This window comes from Emydura macquarii, unplaced genomic scaffold (genome assembly GCF_026122565.2).
Source record: "Emydura macquarii macquarii isolate MOO-44397 ecotype Brisbane River unplaced genomic scaffold, CSIRO-AGI_Emac_v2 contig_1253, whole genome shotgun sequence".
NCBI classification, from domain to species: domain Eukaryota; kingdom Metazoa; phylum Chordata; order Testudines; family Chelidae; genus Emydura; species Emydura macquarii.
In genome coordinates this window covers 100,440,429-100,462,615 of record NW_027131390.1, presented here as the reverse complement: position 1 = coordinate 100,462,615, position 22,187 = coordinate 100,440,429, and the positions used below count along the sequence as shown (strand labels likewise).

Sequence of the window (22,187 nt, the reverse complement as noted above, 5' to 3'; positions counted from 1 at the left end):
TGGTGCAACCTGCTCCTCCTGACTGCGTGGGCTGGAGAGGAGGGGGTGGTGCCATGGCCTTTTCTCCTCCCTGCCACCTTTGAGATGATGTGTGCTCTGGGGGTGTGTAGGAGAAGCAGTTCCTGCTCTCCTCTGAGCACAGGGAGTGAGAGGAAATATCCTTGAACCCTACCCATCACCCTGATCACTTATACAAGGGCAAGTCACAATCTGTCTCTTAGTGTTTTAAAATACTTATAATGTTGGAATTTTATAGTGTTGGTTATGTTGCATTCTGACTAACTAATCAAGGGGAAACAGAAGAATCCCAGTCTCATTAGGATAAAATACTGGCCATTCTGACTCCTTTAATTCACAAGCAACAAAGCAAATGGTAGCATGATTTTAACTTGGAAAGATCTACAGCATGTTAGTAGCAGCTTTGAGGATGACGCCTGAGACAAGCTGATTGTAGAAAGAAATGGGTCATTTGGACTAGAATTAAATGGGATTGCCAATCAGATTCTTCAAGAGATCAGTTCAGATTTATGTGCCATTCTGCCCTCCTCCAACTCCTGGTTAGTGTATCAGGGTCAAAGTGTCACAACAGATGAAGTGATGCCCTCATTCTTTTGACTTTGTGTTGAGTTCAGGAAACACAGGATTTCAACAAGCAGAAGAAATGAGCATTGCATACACCGTCCTCCAGCCCATTGTGCTTGAGCTGCCTTGTCAGCTGCACACACAATCGAGGGTGTTTAATTCCTGCTCTTTGCTTGCATTAATACTGAGCTTTAACCATTCTCCCTGCATTGCCACAGGGACTCAGCGGTATCCAACAATAAGACTCCACACAACAGCTCCATCAGCCACATTGAATCTGTCCTTCAGCAGCTTGACGAGGCCCAGGTACAGATGGAAGAGCTCTTCCATGAGCGGAAAATTAAGCTAGACATCTTCCTTCAGCTCCGGATTTTTGAACAGTACACCATTGAGGTAAGAGCTGTCTGGGTGACCTGGGAAAGGCAGAGCTGTGGTGGTGGTGATTGTGTCTCTGACTAATACTTTAATAGGATACAGAGTTCCAGGGAATCACAGAAGACTTTGATTACACTTAGATGTCTAGTGGAACTAGTGGGTGAATAGAAATCAGTTATTAAATTGGAAATTTAGAAACAAATAATATGCCTTTGGGAAATACTGATTGAATATGACACAGGTTTATATCTGCCCAGCTGATTGTATTTAGAGTATCTGAATGCTTTGGTGACCGGTTTTATAGCATGCATTGTATAGTGGTTTACACGTGCCCCTGTGCACATCTGTCTTTGGTAATCTGTTTTGGTTCATGATATTTTGCAGGTGAGATTTTTCTCTTTAGATGCACTTTATGACTTTGAATCCCTCAGTGCAGCAAAATATTTAGCATCAAATGAAGGTTTCTTTTAGAAAACAAGTTGCAGGCATAACATTTGTTTCGCATAAAGGGGGGGAAAAGGGAAATATAAGAAGCCCTATAGTGCTCATCATATAATTTTATGTGCCTGTAAGTAGATTAAAAAAGAGATCTTATATCTGTATCTTGTACTGCTTTTTTAAATCAAAAGGTAGTGATGGAAAAACTGTTAACTTCATTTATTTAATGCACTGATTTCTTGGACTGGGTAATTTTAGAAAGATTTTTAGCCAATTTGAATAAATATTTATCTGTAAATCAGATGGAATGTGATACTAAAGGCATAGGGTGTTAATTAATTTGTCTCTAATGTATGCTGGAACAGAGTGTTGTGTATGTGGCCTAGATGAGATATCAATTTCCTAGTGTATCTTTCTTGTGGTTGTTTAAAGACACCTTTGGGAGTGGATAAATCTGTTAATGTGGCACTTTTTGAAGTGTTTTATGATGATATATTCTCAGAAATGTTGCATGTAATTCAATAGATGTTTTGATGGAATATATTGATAGTTCATGGAAACTTTAGAATGCTACATAACACTTCATAGGTGAAAGTTTATTTTAAGTGATGACAAGAAATAGTGTTAAATTATAATGGAAGGAAAACCTGTGGATGCAGATTCCTAGAGGCACTGATCTATAGCAATGTGCAACAGATGCAGTACAGACCCAAGCTTCCAGTTATTGCTGTGCAGTCAAATTTTGTAGGAAAAGCTATTCTCGTTTACATTAATAGCAAACACTATCTTGTTAAAATAGTTCTTTGCATACCATTCACATGCAAACACTTGTATATCCTAATACATCACACATGGTATATTTGCACAAGAACAGTGATTGCCTTAAAAACTCAACCTTCTGTATATGCAATAACCACAATATCTTTCTTTGCATAGAGTAGGAGATATTGTGGTACTGCAGAATGGCAAATGCTGGGGGTATGTGTTCACTGCCGAGGCGGCAGGCATCGATGCAACAGCATCAATTGAGTGGGTCTGTGTTGACTTGTTCATTTGATTGGAGAGCACTCTCCAGTCAACTGAATTAATCCACCTCCCTGAAAGGAGTAAGGCTAAGTCAATGGGAGGACGTCTCCCATTGACGCAGCTCCATGAAGACACTGCACTACATGAACATAAGTATGCAGTAGCTTGCATATCTTCCGTCGACTGTCACTGCCAGTGTAGACCAACCCTGTGTATTTAATGGCTCCCACTCTTCATGAATGTGTGTGTACATGCAGGTATATAAATGCAGCATACCTTTTTAGACTGAAATCAAAATAAATACAGATTATACAGGCATGTGTCTATGTACCATACACTGGATGTTCACAGTGGAGGTATGTGAGCCTTTCATTAAGAACTCCAAACCACATGATGCTTTCTGGGTTTCATTCCAGACCTGAAGCCTGGGTTACATACCCAGCAGGGAGATCAGAGATGTACCATGGGTCAATATGGCTTCACAGTGCCAACCTGAGCAAGTGACTAAATGCCACAATCTAGCTTTGAGGGAAGACTTCAGAATTCATTCCAATTATAACTTTGCTCTTACGCAATGCTTTTGAATCAAGGATCTCAAAGTGCTTTTCCGAGATGGATCGGTATCTTTATTCCTGTTTTTTTGATGGAGAAACTGAGGTAGTTGATGTGACTTGCCCAAGGTCAGACAGCTGGTCATGGTCAGAAATGGGAGTAGAGTCCTTGTCCATCATATCTACTTTTATTTGCTTTGTTGCTCACAGACACATCTAGTGGGCCCTGGTTCAGCAAGATGCTTGAAGTTTGACATTTGCTTTGATCTTGCTGACTCAGGGCCATAGAGGCTAATAGGGGCTTGAAAGAAAATCAGTGCTGTCACTCTTGATTTGCTTTTGCTTATGATGAGAACACCTCAACTCACACTGCAAGATTAATGTTACGTAAGAGTCTGAGAGCATGTTTCTTATTTGATGGGCAGATACTTTTAGTTAGAAATCTTTCTTTAAATTAACTGTATTTGTCATTTTTAGAATAATTATGACATGTAATTCATAACCAATGACAAAACAGACAGTAGAAAAGTTTGTATCCAGATCAATATCAAGAACTTATAAATAAGTCTAGCTGCCAAGATTAGTCTTCAAGCAAGGAAAACAACTTAAAAGATAGTAAAATGAAAAGCAATTTGAAATGTATATTAAATGTCACCTTTATATTATACATCTCAAGCAATAGTTGATTTGGTTCAGAAAAGAATGACCTTAAACAGATACTAGATTGCAATCAGTTGTTTCAAAAATATAACAAAGACACCTGTGTGTCAATATTGGAGCCATTATCAGAATTAACAGATCTATTTTATCGTATCCTTAATTTGGGAAACCAAAAAGATTTTCCCATAATCATAATTAAAAAACCTGTAATGCTTTGGATCTTTATTCTAAGCATGGCAGAGAAGACAGCAGAGGCTTGGAGACTAAGAACAACAAATTATACCTTAAGTGAAATATGTTTTTATTGATGATGGTTGGCTTGAGATTTAGCTGGAAATTAGATAATTATGTTTTTATTGTTTTCCGTTATGGCCCGGGTTCACAGGTGTGTGAGTAACTGAATACAGGAGCAGAGGCTGCTCTGTGTAAATTAAGCATGCTGATACGATGGACACCATTGTGATTTTCAGATCAATATTTCCTTCTTCTGTGCTGGTATAAGTCCCCTCCTGTCGGTCCAGATAGCAGAGCTATCCCTGTCATCACCTGCCAGCACATCTCCTCCACACTCTTATGCTGGAAAGCACTGTCACCATTCTGACAGATTAAGCACATCTTGTCCTTTAAGATACAGGAGTCAAGCCCTTCTCTTTCATAGAAAGATGGCAAGCTGAAATGGCTAACCATAAGTGAGAATAGATGCATGGCAAAGGCACTTTTGTGAGCGGATCCTGATGTCTGTGTTGTGCTTTCAAAACCAAGGCATTTGATGGTTATGTATAAGATTTCAATGACTTTCCTCGAAACTATCCTATAGTTTTTAGTTTGATAGATGCATCCGGCTCTCTGCTCCTCCATTCTTGTTCTGCCTTATCAAGCTCCATGTTGCCCACTGTCACTTCCTCTCCACCAGTATTCCCAGCCTTGTCCATGTGTTTCCCAGCCTCTCACATTTTCATGCCTTATTCCCCATAGTCCCTTATGCATAGTACAAGCTCCCAGAGCTCCTTCACAAAGCTCCTCCCTGTCCACATTTAACTGCATCTTAAAGTCCCACTTCTGCCCTGCTATTCACAGTGAATAGTATTGATTTGTATGTAAATTGCCTGTTGTACCTCCTTCCCCTAATCTCTGTGTGCTTATCTGTGTATTCTTGGTTCTGAGCTCTTTGGAGCAGGGACTATCCCTGCCTAAGTCTTTGGAAAGTACCTAGCGCATGGCAGGTGCGGCTGTAAATACATAATAATAATTAATAATATAATAACAATAAGGAATTCAGAGCTGTGGCTTTTTGAATTTCTAATTCCTTTCATTAATATAACGCAGTATTTAATTAATCTAACTAATTAATTCTAGCACTCTTATAAGAGTCATTACAAATCTTTTCTATAATTATATCTAAGGGTTATATTAAATCCAAAAAGAAAATAGGATAAAAATGCAGCAAAGCAGCAAAGATCACAGCTAAAGCTAAAACTCCATTCTTAGCTTACTCTATTGTTCTTGTACTTTGCAGATAACCTACTAAAGTCACCCTCTCTTTAGAGTGCCTGGAAATAAATCTGCAAAATATGCTAAGAAAAGAATAGCTTTTAAAAGTGATCTGGAAAGAATTTTTTTTTGCACTTGGGCTTTTGCCTTTTTCACTTCCAGAGGATTTTGCCTGAATGGTTTTTTAAATGTTCTTTTCCCCCTGCTTATTTCTTTTAACTTTAGAACTATCAGTAATAACTGGCTGTGTGGGAGGTCCATCTGGAAGTCTCTGGAGATGTAGGCTGTTCGCTCTCACACCTTGATGGAAGCAGTAGTGGGGTTGAAACCTTTAACAAAAATGATTTTCTCCAAAATGCTTATTAGTCCTTGAAGTTAAATAAATGTTAATAAAAACAGGCAAAAACCAAACAGTTGAAAACAGTCTGACTGAAAATCCCTCCCCATCTCAGCTACTCAACTTTCACCCTATTGTTGTGTCTCCTGGAAAGTCTTCATTACAAGGCTCCTTCCTTGGGAGCTCCATCCACTGCCATTTGTGCTTTTAAAAATCTACCCCCTTTTCTCTGCACTTCCATGAATGGTGAAATCCACATTACAGGTCTCTTTAACTGTTTCTTTTGCAGTTTCTCTCGTAAACTCTCTCTGAGAATTGCCTTAAATGTCCACTCTGTAGATTTCTGTTGGAGTTGGAGCTTGTCTGTAAACTTTCCCCCCTGTCTGGGACTTGGAATATAGATAGACCATCTTCAGAGTTAATTGTACTCCACAATCATCACCTATACTTCCATTTATTTAGGTGTCATTGGACCTTATCCATTCTGCAAGGAAATCTGCCATGTGTATGTGTGTATTTTCTCTCCAATCTGTATCATTTCATTTCATCCGCAGAAGAGGTATTCTACCTAAAGAGGAATCCACTGGTGTTTCTGTTGGTGATAGCAAACCAGCTATATTCAGCGAGGAACTCTTGTCTACACTAGGGACTGCTTCTGACTTAAGTTGAGGCAAATGTTTGACAAATGATGTGAAATTCCGCAGGGTACAATCTGGATTGATGGGCAGCTGTGTCCCCTCAGTTCTCCATCCTTGGGTGACTTCTGCTGTGAGAGCAATCACTCCTGGTCAGCTCACACACAGCCTCCAGCATGTAAATCATTCCCAGCTATACTGTAAGAGTGTGATAGCCAGCCACCCATGAATTACACTGCAGGTCAACAGCAGCAAACTTCCAGTCCCAAACTCAGAAATGTGGGTCTTGTACTGCCCAGCCCTCTCCTGCACAATACAAGCTCATATAAAGTCCGTTATTTCATTAACAGAAAATGATATGCACAAATCTTGTTATTCCAAATGAAGTTTCCCAAACACTTCAATCTAAACACACACTGGTTTAGATAAAACAATACAATAAGTTTATTAACTACAGAAAGATAGATTCTTCTTTGAGTGATGTCCCTGTGAGTGCTCCACTCTAAGTGTTGGCACAACCTAGCATTGTCGATCAAAGATTTCTGACAGCAATGCTCATCTGGGTTGCACACAGGTGGTCCCTATCTCACAGTGCTGTTGGTGCTTCTTTTGGTGTACGTGCGACCTGATCCCACCCTCCCAGTTTCTTTTCAACCATTTGCGGCCCAAAATGGAGCACTCAACTGTTCGTACATTAGCTCATCCAACTAGTTAGATACCCTTAAGAAATAGTTTATTTTAGTCAGCAATCTTACTTACCCTCCCTATTTATTTTAAGAAAAGAAACAAAAAAGATTTTCTTCTTCCTTCCCTCATACTGTAGAATAGGTTTCTGTTCCCTTCAGTGAACCCCACATCAAGCCTGTTTCACCGTGATTCAGAAGATGCACAATTTGTAGAGATGCCATCCCAACATCAGATGGATGCTCCCAATGTGTCTGATGTCTGGGTGAGGGGCATGTACCAAAAAGGTGCCCACTGAAAAAACCTCAGTGCCAGAGCCAGAAGAGACAGGGATCTCCGACTTAAACTCATTCTCATGGAAAAGTTGTTGAAACCCTTCTCTGACCCCGGCAAAGACAACGCTTCAGAAAAAATTACTGAAAAGGCTACCTGTAAAAGAGGCTCAACAGTGCCTATGAAGAGCCCAATGGCAAAAGCTATTCTAACGGCATCGTCGGCACTAAGGTTAAGTGCCTACAATGCACCATGGTCCTCTGGTACAATTCATGCCAAGGCACCAAAGGACTCTCAATGTCCCGGTTCTGAGTCGAGAGGCAAAACCAAAACAGTCTCCTCCACTACAGCATTGCCAAAACAAACAGTGCAAAGACCTATTTCCCAATTCAAACCACGATCAACCAACTTAATGGTAACTTCGGCACCAATGACTATTATGGCACCGACCTCGGTTATGGCATCGATGGCAGTTATGGAACCAATTATGGTACCAACCTTAGATATGGCACTGACCTCGGTTGTGGCATCGATACTGCTGCCGACAATGGCACCAATACTTATGGCAGAACTCGCCGACTATGGCGCTGATTCCACTTACGGCACCGACACTTAACGATGGCACTGAATCACAACACACTGGAAAATGACACCACTGGCAACAGAATGATATGATGATATCCTCTCCCCAGTCCCCACAGTTTGGCACAGATATCTCTCCAGTGTACTTCGCACATGACAAAGTCTTCTCACCAATTCCGTTCTCAAGTGTCGAAGAGAGAGAGGAAGAGGAAGGGGTGTTCTCCTCCCAAGATTCCTTCCCTACCAGACCAATCCCTGAAATATCTAGACAGAGATCATACACCAGACAGCACATGCACCATGGTATAGACCACCATGGTTTGGACCACCCATGCCTTATCCCATCCAATGGCCAAATTGGGATACATGGTCAAACTATATTAGGGGTTACAGTAGACCTCCCAGCACCTACAAGGACAAACCCAGATCCTCTACACAATCTGCCCCACCAGTTTCTGAACCAGCCCCAGAAACTATCGAAGAAATGACAGAAAGCATTGAACAAGACACATCACTTCCTGCACGATTACTCTTTTTCTCCTGATGAAGCAATAATTCCTCCTCCACTTACCACTGCTGATGACTTCAGGCAGTTTCAGGAGCTGTTGAAAAGAGTGGCTGATAAATTAGAGATCCCACTGGAGGAAGTTATTGAAACCCACCACAAGCTGTTGAGGATCCTACACACTACAGTCTCATCCAAAATTGCCCTAATGGAGCTGGCTAATAACATCTGGGAAACACCAGCCACCATCCCATCAACTTGCAAAAGGGCAGATAAAAAATATTACGTTCCCACCAATGGGATGGAATTTCTTTTCACACATCCCCCTCCCAACAGTCTTGTTATAGAGACAACAAACCAATGGGGCAAGCAGCCCACATTTAAGTCTGCCCCCCAGGACGAGGAATGGAAACAACTAGGCTTATTCGACAGAAAAGTACACTCATCTGCTACACTACAACTACCCATACAACTACCCAACTAAGCAGCGGTGTTATTGAATTATGATTAGAATAATTACACCAAAATTCTGGAATTTATTAATGACATTCCAGACAGCAAAAGACAGCAATTTAGAATTCTAATAAATGAAGGTCAACTGATTGTGAGAACTGCCCTACCGGCCTCCCTTGATGTCACCAATACAGCTGCAAGGACAACAGCCACAGCAGTGGTCATGTGCAGGGCATCATGGTTTCACTCCATGAGTCTACCCAAAGAGGGATAGTCCAAAATAGAAGATCTTCCCTTCGACAAGATTAAACTCTTTGCAGAAAAAACTGACATTACCAAATATTCTCACTCTCTCTTTCCAAATCCCTCCTCAAAGCCCACTTCTTTTTTTCTAACAATGACTTCTGCTCTCATGCTAGCTCCTTCTCTTCTTTTGATCTATCTCATCTCTACTTTAAAATATCAAGCATATATTATTCCCTCATTATATAACATAGCTCATATTATTCTTACTTGCCTTACCCCTCATTTTTCCTCCCTGTCTTCTTTTACTGGCAAACTGAGTGTTCGCTCAGCATTAAACGAGAAGGCTTTGGGTATCTAGCACAGGATTTGGGTCAGGTAGGCAGAACCCAGAGATCATCAGCATTGTTTTGCAGCAAACTCCAGCAGCAGCAGGATCAAAGGAGCAGACAGGATTTAGAAACAAAATTATTGCAGATGGACAATTGCCCACAAAAAAACAGCTGCTGCATCCAGGTTGAACTTGCTGGGCCTAGTTCAAAAGCAGGGCACTATGTTGTTAATGTAAGAATTGCTGACTCAGCTGTGCACTGAATCTGTAAAGTCACAGGATCCTAAATGAGTATTGCTCCAATTGGTGTTATAACATCACTGATGACTATGGACAGTAGAAGATTGAGAACAACAGATGCAGCTGTAGCAGGGTCAGCATCAGGAATTTGAGGTATATTACATTGCTGCAGCTCTGATTTCTGAGCAATGGATGTATTTTCCCCAAACTTGGGATGGGTAAGGATATTGGGATGAGATGGGAACCTCTTGCTCCACATTACATGAGCATATACAGATGCCATGACATCAAGCTCATATATTTCCAAATGAACTGATATATCAGAAGAATCCTGCTTTCTAAGTTTAGCAGGAGCAAGGAGCCTCATCTTTCTCTCGGGCTCTAAAATGTGCCTTTAGGCACCTGACACCAAAAACCCCTGGTTATGTCTGGTAAATTAGAGTTTAATTTGTGGGCAGCAGCTCTCAAAAACCAGCAAGGCTTTGTTGGGAGGTGACCGACAATGCAACAGACATGCCACATCCCCTACATCTGGTCACTTCACAGCCAGCTTTTGCTACTGATGTCACTGTTGGAGAAGTCTTTCTTTTGTGAATGCAGAACCTCTCCACTAGTGCTGCTTCTGCTGCTCCTGTCCCTCCTCTGGTGAGAATGCCTGATCCCATAGCAGAACAGAAGAGAGCTCTGATCAGCCTCAGGGTCTGTGCTCCTCTTATGTAGGGAACAATGGTAATAATTGTGACGCTTATGTAGAATCCCAAATACTGGAAAAGGAGCTCAGTAGATAGTAACAGCGGTGCAGTTGGTTCCCCCATGTGAAAATCCAAAGGATTATTAAACTAAAGGCAATGAACTCCATTCAGTTAGTCAGTTCCCCCAGGTTAAGGGAGGATTAAATAAGTCATTGGCCAGGCAAGTCTCATTCCCATAACAGAGAGAGCAGACCTATATTAATGACATAGGCAACACAGAAGAGGAATTTACCCAAGTTACGAGATGGCACTTTCTAGTGTGATGAACCAATATAAAATGGGAAATACTGTCAAAGCACCATTTAAATTTGTTAGTCTTTAAAGTGCTACAGAACTTGCGTTGTTTTTATTGTAATCATCAGTGCCCAAGCAGTTTTGACTGTAAAACATTGGAAAATCAGCACAGCCACAACATCTTTGGATTTTTTTGATAGGTCACAAAGAGGCCTAATTACACCCTCTTCTTGAGACAAGAGTCCCTCCTCAATATACAGGCATAGCTGGTAGGGAACTAGACCAAGCAGTTCAAACGTTGAGGTCATTCCCAATTAGCCCAGTTTAAAGTACAAAAGATGTTCTAAGAGGCGGTTGCACAAACAGTGAAGAAAATGTCCTACCCAAGGCAACGTGGAGCAGTGTGATCTAGTGGGATTCACGAAACCTGGATTCTAGTCCCAGCTCTGTCCTTGACCTGATCTTGTGCTAATTTCTTCACTTCTCTCTGTCTCTTTTTCCATTCCAAACATCTGTCTGTCTTGTTTATTTAGATTGTATGCTATTCGGGGCAGGGGTTGTCTCCTTCTGTGTATGTACAGTGCCATCGCACTGTGTTGCCCTGATCTTGGTTGGGTTTTCAGGGTGCTAAATGATAAACTGGAAAAGCATTAACAATGAGATTTCTAATCCTTCAATTAACATGGATCCAAATCCTGTGGTCCTTAGTCAGGCATGTTCATGGTGGTTAAAGCACAGGCCTGGAAGTCAGGAGACCTGGGTCCTCTTCCTTGCCTGGTCACACCTTTTCCTGTGTGATGTGCAGTGAGATACTTAACTACTCTGTTCCTCAGTTTACCCATCTTAGAAAGTGGATATAACAACATTGGCACTGCTTTAGCAGGTACCATGTGAGGGTAAATTAGCCAGCATTTGCAAAGTGCTTTGGGATTCCTAGATGGAAGGGTTAGAGCACAGTATTGTTAGAACATGTCACTTTTACTTTTGGTGTCTGTTCGTTGGTCTATGTCTTGGGCCAGTGTCTATGTGACAGACACTCCGATGATCTTTGGCACCCTCTGCAGAGAGACCAAAAGTTGAGGGGGCCTGAAGACTGAACCATCTTCTCATCCCTAGAAAGTGGTTCCTCCAGGAAAGGGCTCAGGCACATTGACAGAGTAATGTAAGAAAACCCATGCTGTGCTTTCTCTGGAGATAAACTGAGGGCTTCACCTTGTGCCACTCCTTTCACAAGCAATACATTTGCTTTATTTTATTTTTAATAGCCTTTTGGGCTGAAATCTTGTGTGCCAAATTTCAGTATGTTTAGCTGCTTAACAACAAGGGGGAAAGAATGCAAGCCAAAATAGGGGATGAACAGGTTAAAGAATAATTAGATAGCTAGACGTATTCAAGTTAGAAGGGGCCTGATGAAATTCATCCTAGGGTACTTAAGGAACTAGCTGAAGTAACCTCAGAACTGGTGGCAATTATTTTGAAAATTCCTAGAAGATGGTGAGGTCCCAGAAGACTGGAGAAGGGCACACATTGTACCTATCTTTAAAAAGAGGAACAAAGAGGACCAGTCAGCCTAATGTTAATATTTGGAAAGATACTGGAACAAATTATTAAACAATGAGTGTGAAAGAACCTGGATGATAGTAGTGTTATAAGGAATAGCCAGCATGGATTTTTCAAGAAAAAATCATGCCACACCAATCTAATTTCCTTCTTTGACAGGGTTACTGGCCTAGTAGATATAGGGGAAGCAGCAGATGTGATATATCTTGATATCCCACATGATGTTCTCACAAGCAGACTAGGGTAATGTGGTCTAGATTAAATTATTATCAGATGGATGCACAACTATTTCAAAGACCATACTCAAAATGGTCCGCTGTCAGATGGGGGGAGGGCCGTATATAGAGCGGTTCTGCAGGGGTCAGTCCTGGGTCCAGTACTATTCAATATTTTCATTAATGACTGAGTTGATGGAGTGGAGAACATGCTTATAACATTTGCAGATGACACCAAGGTGGGATGGGTTGCCAGTTCTTTGAAGGACAGGATTAGAATTCAAAATAACCTTGACAAGTTGGAGAATTAGTCAGAATTCAACAAGATGAAGCTCAATAATGACAAATGCAGATAGGGTGACCAGATGTTCCAATTTTATAGGGACAGTCCCAATATTTGGGGCTTGTTTTATATAGGTGCCTATTACCACCCACCTCCTCTCCCAATTTTTCACCTTGCTATCTGGTCTCCCTAAATACAGAGCTCTTCACTTAGGAATGAAAAATGAAATGCACAACTACAAAATGGGAAATAACTGGCTACCTGGTGAAAAGGCCCTGGGGGTTACAGTGGATCACAAATTGAATATGAGTCAACAATGTGATACAACTGTGAAAAGGGCTAATATAATTCTTGAATATATTAATAGAAGTGTTGTATGTAAGACATGGGAGGTGATTGTCCTGCTTTACTCAGCACTGGTGAGCCCTCAGCGGGAGTACTGACTCCAGTTCTGGGTGCCACACTTCAGGAAAGATATGGACAAACTGGAGAGAGTCTGGAGGAGAGCAAAAAAAATGATAAAAGATTCAGAAACCCTGACCTATGAGGAAAGGTTAAAAAAACTGGGTATGTTTAGTTCTGAGAAAAGAAGACTGAGGGGGGACATGATAACAATCTTCAAATATATTAAGGGCTGCTATCAAAAGGGCAGTGATCATTTGTTCTCCATGTTCACTGAAAGTAGGATGTGAAATAAGGGGCAGCAAAGGAGATTTAGGTTACATATTAGGAAAGTCTTTCTCATCATAAGGGCAGTTAAGCTCTGGAACCTGCCCTGATGCAAGAGCTGGACTTGGTGACTTCTCAAGGTCCCTTCCAACCCTACATTTGTATGAGTCTATAATGACCTTCTGAAAGACAAGGGTTATAATGTGACTGACAGACCCCAAAAGATACGAAAGCTCTGCTATCATACATTTAAATAGATAGTAGTAAGTGTGTATATTTAGATATTGCTATAGGTTCATATACTTTTCTCTGCCAAAGACAGTAGAAGGGATACTTTTGGAACCTGCTAGATGGCATGCAAGGAGGGGAGCACTCCATGGCATGCTCTCCAACTCTACGGAACCCCATGGATGTCCCTCTATGGGAGACTTGTGGAGTTTAGGATCCTTGAATATTTGGGATTGGGATGCAGATGGGGAACAGCCACACTCCATAACATGCTCCCATTCTGATTTGTGGAAAGCCAGTCAGATAACTGTCATGGAGTTAATACTGCTCAGAGCAGTACTCGCTCCTATGGCCTTTGCATAGATACTCCTGCCCTCTGACAGTATCCTGAGAGCCATGCAGATCTGGGGACATCTGCTGTTTCCCTATTCAGTGTAGCAAATTCCAGCTCACTTGACAGATTAACCCTGTGAGAGACCATATACATTTTTCCTGCCCTGGAAGAATATTAAAGAGACAAGGTGGGTGAGCTCGGAAAAACAGCTCTGTGTAAGCTTGAAAACTTCTCTCTCTCACCAACAGAAGTTGGTCCAATAAAAGATATTACCTCACCCTCATTGTCTCTCTAATATCCTGGAACCAACACGGTTACAACAACACTGCATACTACACTGGAAGAATATTGTGCATAGAGATGTACAGGATGGAGAGATACTTTCTCTACAGTAGAAGAATAGAATCTCCACTATCCTAATATGCAATCTGTAAGAGAAATCAGATGTGACATATTGGATTTCTGATTCCTTTCTGTTACTATTATTCATAAGTGCATTTAGGCAGTTTCCTCAATATAGATGCACAAGAATTTGTACACTTCTACAGGAAATTGGGCAGTACTTTGATTAACTGTATTATAAATTTTCAGATGACTATGTTTTAGCAGCCCAACAATCAATGCAATGAACTATGACAGGCAATATTCTTAATAACTAATAAAAATAAAACCTCCTTCTGATCTAGTAAAATTATTTGCCTTTCTCCAGCTCATGCCAACAAAATGGGCTTCATATAGAACCTCAGGTACCATTACCATTAATAATGGAAATCTATTCTCATTTTAAACTGTAGATGTTCATTATGTTGTCTATAGCTTAAAATGAGGTCAGGTCAGCCTTAGTCTTCCTAGCTATCAGCAGAGGCTTTCTCTTTAAAACTCTTTCTAATTTTCTACTCAGCTTCTTCTCTGATTTCCACCATGACCATTTCTCTAGGGGTTGATAATTGTTAGAACAGAAAATCTGCCAATAAGTCACCACATTCCAGTGACTCCAATTAACAGAGAAGTGTGAGTGTGAATCACAAGCCACTGGAATCAAGAAAGGTGCCAAGGAGACGGTAAACAGAGATAGTTACTATTTAAAGTTAATTGGATGGAATGGACAAAGGAATAATCTGAACAAAGATGGAAAGCCCTCAGGATCTCCTGGGCTCTGCCTCTCCTCTTGCAACTTCAGCCCCAGGTTTATAAAATGGTCACAGATTTGCCTGGGGTGAACAAATCTGTGTTTCCATTTGTTTCAAAGAAGAGTCTAAAAAAGCGCTTGTGTTCTCATTTTGAATTTAAAACTTTATCTTTTAAATCCCCATCAAAAACAACATGCAAAGGACTTGGAGCCAGAAATCCTTGGTTTTGTGCCCATGATTTTTTTTGTGACCAGGGGATAAAATTTTCAAAAGTGGGTTTCTAAAGTTAAGCAAAGTTTCGGCACCCACAAATCCCATTAACTTCAGTGCGAACCAGGGCTGCTCAGCACCTCTGAAAATTGGGCATCTTTTACATAGGTGCCTAAATACGGATTTAGATGTCTAATTCAACAGAAAGAATTGATTACCATTACTTTTGTCCCCTGTTCTTCATTTCCTCCTGGTGCTTTTTATTCTCACTTGTTTGTATCTAGTTTCAAGTGTGAATGTACAAAGGCCAATACAATTGGACCCGTTTACTGTGTGGGTACTTTTGGGCAATCACACAGTAGAAATAGTAATAATGGGAGTGTTAGATTAATCAGGCCAATTGTTATAATGAGGAAACAGAAAACACAGAACAAAGGAAGCAAAATTAGCCAACCCCTGCAAATTACTACTATATATTGATGTAGAGGTTAGAGCTGGGAACTGTGGTTCTGTTCCCAACGTTGCTACTGACTTACTGTGACTTTGAACAAGCCACTTCTGTGCTGCATTTTCCCATCCTGTAAAATGGTGTAACAGTATTCACACACCTTTGTCAAAGCTTTGAGATCCACAGGTGCGAAGTGCCATGCAATGGCCTGTTCCAAAGCCCATGGAAGTCAACAGAAAGACTCCCCTTGATTTCAGGGGGCTTTGGATCCAGGCCTAAGTGTGGAGTATTATGATGATCCAAATACTGTTTTGGAGTAATATTTTGTTGGCTTCCACTGCATACAACATATGGCTTTTTTCCTTTGAAGGTAACAGCAGAGTTAGATGCCTGGAATGAAGATTTGCTGAGACAAATGAATGATTTCAATACCGAGGACCTCACTCTGGCTGAGCAGCGCTTGCAGCGCCACACCGAACGAAAACTGGCCATGAACAACATGACTTTTGAGGTTATCCAGCAAGGGCAAGATTTACACCAGTACATCATGGAAGTCCAGGCTTCAGGTGAGCAGGACAGTTTGCTTAAAGGTCATCCATTTACAAAAATATAAAAGAAAACACATTATCTGTTAACTGAGTACTATCCAGGTAACTGTGGATATTCTCCTTTCAAAGAAGTATTGGAATGTGCATTGTTTTCAGTATAAACAGGGCATTAGATGTTGGAATTTTACTTGCTATGTTCACTTGGAAGTTAAGATAAATTTGGATGTGAAAACCTCCCTGGCATGTGTTCCTAAACAGCAGTCTTGAAGCATATTCACAGAGAGGTTGTGTATCTTTTACCCTGCTTCTCAGCAAAAGGATCAGGTTTCCAGTGATACTGTAAAATCCTGATTTTTGCATTCTCATTCGGGGAAAATAACCATTCAGATTAATCTCTGAATACTGGTCCAGAAGCTATAATTATTTGTGAGATGCTTCCATCTTCTCACATGCCTTGAAAGGAGCACAGAGCAATCCCCCCACCTCTTTTAATTAAGATAAGAAGCCACAGCTCAGGATACAAATAACACTGATTTTGTTGGTCTCCTCCTATTATCTTGCAAACATTTCACCCCAAGGTACATTTTGGCAATATTCCACATAATTCAGGTAGCTTCGGTCAACAGAAGCTCAGCAGCAGCTTAGAGGGAATGTTGCAAGATAGGAAACCAGGTGCACTGGGTGAATCATATGTGGAAGTTGCACAGCATCTACCCACAGTATGCCTGACCCTGTGCTTTGCTTATCAATCCCCGGCTTTGTGATGTGGTAAAACTGCCCAAAGTAAATCAGTAAGATGCAACGTTTTTTTCCTTCCTGGAAATATCAAAGCAATAGGGCATGGGAGGTATAGGATGTGATCCAGAGCAGAGCAAAAGCGGAGCAGAAGACATGGGAGGTACAGGATGTGATCCAGAACAGAGCACAGACAGGACGCCTAGTTGATTGGTCTGGGAAAAACTCTCACTGTGTGTTTGTTTGGAACTCTCAAGCTGTAGGAGAGTAGAAACCACTTCTCTGGATTCCAAACAATAGACCCAGAGGCTAAATGGATGAGATCTTAAAAATATTTTTAAAAGATTACCTCAGTCTCCCAGTGTGTAAAGTTCACGTGTATCTAAGAAAAATCAGTTGCTTCCAAAACCAAAGAAGCAAAAACCTCTTGAGTTCCAGAATAGTAGTGGTTAATCGAAGGTTCTTTTCATCCCTGTTTTTCAGGGAATGCAGAATATTGAGAGGATAACAAAGGGACAGTAATTGCCCTTTGGAGCCTACTGTTTCTTATTTCAATAAAGGACAATTATGCTCTATAAAAATTGCACTGAATTTTGTTTCTTCACACTTAATTCTACGTCAGGTTTGTTCAGTTTACAAGTCAAAAGCTGTTTGTTCTTACTGCCAGAGCTGCAAATCGGTATGGGGCTCTGAAAATCAACTGTTATTACTGCCTCTTATAAAACAGTATCACTAGTGCTGCAATAAGAACTTAGCAGAAAGTTTAGATAATGAAGTCACAAACTTGTTGTTTTCAGTTTTAATGATAATTTTTTATTTGCCCAGAGATCTTTAGGTTAACAAGTCTATCAGGTAAATGTACTCTTAATAGGACTGGTAACAACTTGCTTCTTGCCAAAGTTCTACTTTGACACACATGGATAAACCAGACCTTGATTAACCTGATTTCATTATAAGAATATTTGTTCTCAATAAGGTTTTCATTTTTATTAGTGCAAACAAGCTCTCTAAAAGTCAAGTTGTGTCCTCTGTGGTTTTGTAGTTCATCTAAATTATCTTTGGGTTCCATTAACAATGCCTGGCCTTCAGGAAAGGTCTCTGAAAGAAATGAAAGCTTAACACAAGGGCCAAGATTTTCCAAAGTGACTAGTGATTTTTGGGTTCCCAATTTGAGACACATTAAAGGGGCCTGATTTTCAAAAGTTTTTGTGTATCCACCCTCTGAAAATCAGGGCCTTTAAGATGTCTCAATCTGGGTAGCCAAAAATCACTCATCGCTTTTTGAAAATCTTGGCCTAGGGTTCAAATGATGTTATTTAAGGCCACAAGGGGCCACCAGAACACTGAGTTAGTGTGACCTTCTGTATATCACAGGCCACTAAACACCCCCCAACCACCTTCACACCCAGCCCAATTGTCAGCTGACCAGGACAAGGGTGGTCTATCCTAGTGGTCAGAGCAGGTGTCAGGCATCGTGGTTGGAGCGGGTGTCAGTAATTGGAAGCTTGAGCCAAGGGTCAAACTAGGGTCACAGTTCACCTGGGCCAGGGCCAAGAGTCAAATCGGGGGGCAGGGAGACTAGCTCTGCTGCAGGCCCTGATTTGTGACACCAATAACAAGAATTAGCTCAAAGTACCACAAGCCTCTGACCAAACTATATCTTCCCTGATATGACTCCATTGACCACACATTCATGTACTTCAATAGTGTGTGTATTAGTCATTTCAGTTCTAACCTCAGTCACTCGTGACCATTTGATAACTGATTCATGGCCTGTATAAGCTTTTATTTGGTGGTCCCAGTCAAGTTCTCAGAAGACAGATGTCAATATTGCACAATCACTGTCACAACTGGCACTAATTAGCACCATTGCTGGTGATCAGCCAAGGAGTGAATGAACCACCCTGGAGACTGAACTACTTTCTTATGCCTTAGAAGTGATTTGTCTAGATCAGGACGGAAGCACAATAATAAGGCAATAATGGGGAAATCTGCACTGTTGCTACCCATCTCATACATATTATGTGGACAAATAGAAAGAAGCCTGTAATATCCAGGGCTGTCAATCTAGTGCCATTCACCTGCTTCACCACAGCACCCACAGTCATTAAGAAAGAAATATCTCTTTCATTTAATTTCAAGTTGCAATTACATTTCTGGTCTAGAAAATAGATGTTGCAGGGACACGAAGGCTGACGCTTTTTAACCTTTCTGAGGAACACTTCTAATTGTTCAGTAAAAGAACAAGGTCACACCAGCTGCAACACAGCTCCGTGAGGGCCAGTTTGTGATCCTGGACTCATACTGAATAGTATCTCACACTGCAAATAGCCCTATTGAAGACAACGAGAACATCTGTGGTGTAAGATGCTATCCTCTGATAGTGACCGTACAGCAATCTGACTTTAAGATATCACTCTTTTATTTCTTTACGATACTGTGTCGGTTCATCCTTGATCTGACTCCAAGTGAAATCAGTGGAGTTAGACCCAGGTTTAATATAGCCCATCAATCCCAGTTCTGTGCTGATTTACACCCTGAGCAATCCTCCTGAAGTCAGTGGGGGCTCATCCTCAGCTGATGTAGCCAATCGAGCCATAACAATTTACATCAGCTAAGGATCTACTCCAGTGGGAGTGCTCAGGCTGTAAAAGCCTTCATTTAACTCCAGTTAAGCACATGCCTAGGTCCATTCCTATGCAGAAAAGCACTTAAAACAAGTACTTAACTTTAATTGTGTGTGGGTGTGTGAGAGAGAGAAAGAGAGAGAGAGAGAGACTTAAGCACATGCTTAAAGTTAAGTGCCTTTCCTGAACCAAGATGCTTTCCTAGTATAACTGAGAGCTGTGATATATTTATGTTGCTGTACTCTTTTTAATAAATCTGTTTAAGAGCATGCTACAGTCAATACCCATCTGTTGAAATCCCCTTCTGTAATGAGATGATTGAAGAAAACTGCAACTGCATTCAGTTTATTGAAAAAACAGTTGTGCTTACATATGATAAAACTCTGGGTAAGGACTATTGTGTGCGAAATTATTCCAAAAATACAATGTAAAAATGCTTTCTAGTTTACAAATCCACCTTTGAGAAGAACGTGCTTTCTCATTGCATATGCTGGCAATGTGGCATAAATCTGTGTGACGTGTGACAAGCAAGAAAGGGCAAATCATTCATCACTGGGAGAGCAGGTTGCCCTTGGATAATATCCTAGTCAGTTTACTGGTTGCTGATGATGAGTTAGCACAGTCAAAACTACATCAGCCAAGTGTGCATGATGGAAAACTGTGAGTTTAATATCAAATAGGCATGGTGAAGTCAAGCATACAAAAACCAGCGATGTCCTAAGGACACAGTACCATATGCAGGCTAATTATAACAAATATGCATGGCGGCTGGCAGTTAGAAGGAACTTCACTCCCAAGAATCGTAGCATAAATTAAATTTCCAGACCCTAAATGTGAAGCCTGGGGCCATTCCACCTTATTTGGTAATGAAGAAGCTGTTTTGTTTTGGCTGCGAAAGAGAATCAGCCAATCAATTTCGCTCCCATGTGCCTTTCATGATAAAACCAGAAACAGGAAGAGGAGGGGCAGGATTGACACAGGGTTGATTTTGTTTTTAATTCTGTCCTCTGCAGATATCACTGTGACAGAGGGTGAAAGTCATGGAACTCTGGGACATAAAAAGGGAAAAAGATGCTTCACGTTAAATGCCTTTAAACATGATTTCTCTTCTTCCTGTTCAACTGCATCCAATTGTGGGATGGGGGTCCTTTTTTCAATCTTGTTTTATTTTATAAAATCAATTAGCTTTGGGGAACAGTGCAGTGTTTTCTCATACTTACTTGAATCTGATGATGATTAATATTTATTAAGATCTTGCTTCTGTTGAAGCCAATGACAAAATTCCAAATAACTTCAGTGGGAGAAGGATCAGGCCCTTACTGATTTATGATTACACAAATTACAGTGGTGTGGAATGTCAAATAAAGACTCGAGCCAAAGTCTGTCAGTTACACTGGTGAAATCGCAGAACAAAAAGGACAGTGTACTGCTCTGCATTATTTTTCTTGGGATTGTGACACAATGGGCCAGATCCTCTGGTCTAGAGGACCATATTCAGTGCTGAATTTGCGGGATTAGGGAAGGGGGCACAAAGCCACATTTTCATGCCTCCAATTTTAGAGCTGGTTGGGGAATGATTTGATCCATGGCATAATTTAGACCAACCTAAAGGATAGTATAAATTACAATAGTGTTAATGGTCCCCTAAGGATTCCAACATACTTTAGGCACACTTCACATTGTGAGCCCCTAGCCCACCTACCATCCTAAATTGAGAACAGGAGTTGATCTATTTTTCTTTTTCTTTCTTTCATGTGGAATACGTTTATAAGATATCGATTAATGAAATAACATAAGGTGGGGGAGATATTTTAGTCTTTGATTTATTAAAATTCATAAAGTATTTTTTAAAATTCCCAATTCCACATCACCAAAGCTGTAGTCAAATAATCTCCTTATGGACCGTTGCAGATGAGCAAAATGAGGAGCAATCCACACAGAAACATCATTTTAGCTCTACACACAGTGATAGACAGGACAATACAGTCATAGGATTCAACAAACACGTGCACCAGGGTAAACCATATGTTGTTTGTGAGAGGGTTTACCAAGAATTCAGTATCAGGATAAATTCAAATCAATGTGACGGGTGGCAGAACTGTACTGCAAAAGGAATTGCAAATAAATGAAATTGCCTCTCTCTCTCTGTATATTATTTTGTATTAGGCATTGAACTAATCTGCGAAAAGGACATTGACCTTGCGACACAAGTGCAAGAGCTGCTGGAGTTCCTTCATGAGAAACAGCACGAACTAGAGCTTAACGCTGATCAGACTCACAAACGGCTGGAGCAGTGCCTACAGCTCCGGCACTTACAGGCTGAGGTCAAGCAGGTCAGGCTTTCTTCCACAACCATTAAACCATTTTGTGGTGGCTTAAACGTGTCTCGAAAGCAATAATAGTATGTGTGGGCTGGTAAACCCATTTCTACCAAATGGCCTCCCTTTAGGTGTATGGAGTGTTAATCCTTTTCTTTAGCAGTACTTGATCTGTTCACAGGTTTCAAAATGAGCCTTTACAAATAATTGAGGAGTCTATTCCATGTTCTGTGCATGTGCAAGACCCCATGAATATTTATTGGAATTATGTTCACCGTCCATGCAGAACTGACCCTATAGTTTCTAAAGTGGAGTGCGCTTCAGAACAGCATACACTCTAGGAATATGAGGATTTGGGGAACAAACAGAAAGCATTGTGGAGCATTGGTCTCATTAGAGGATATCTATCTCAGTGCCCAGGTCTAAACTGACACCACTCCAGTTTGTCCTCCTTACTTAATTTTTTGTATTATTACTGACCTCTGGGGAG

At 40.9% G+C, this 22,187-nt stretch overlaps 1 protein-coding gene across 1 annotated transcript in view; it reads left to right on the top strand.

The window, feature by feature from the left end:
- Positions 1-22,187, top strand: part of KALRN (kalirin RhoGEF kinase) — a 608,200-nt gene that overhangs the window by 405,512 nt on the left and 180,501 nt on the right. The window contains exons 13-16 of the mRNA XM_067549620.1: positions 292-310; positions 801-975; positions 15,840-16,035; positions 21,546-21,712. Of these exons, the coding sequence (XP_067405721.1) occupies positions 292-310; positions 801-975; positions 15,840-16,035; positions 21,546-21,712 (557 nt within the window). The remainder of the gene's footprint in view (positions 1-291; positions 311-800; positions 976-15,839; positions 16,036-21,545; positions 21,713-22,187) is intronic.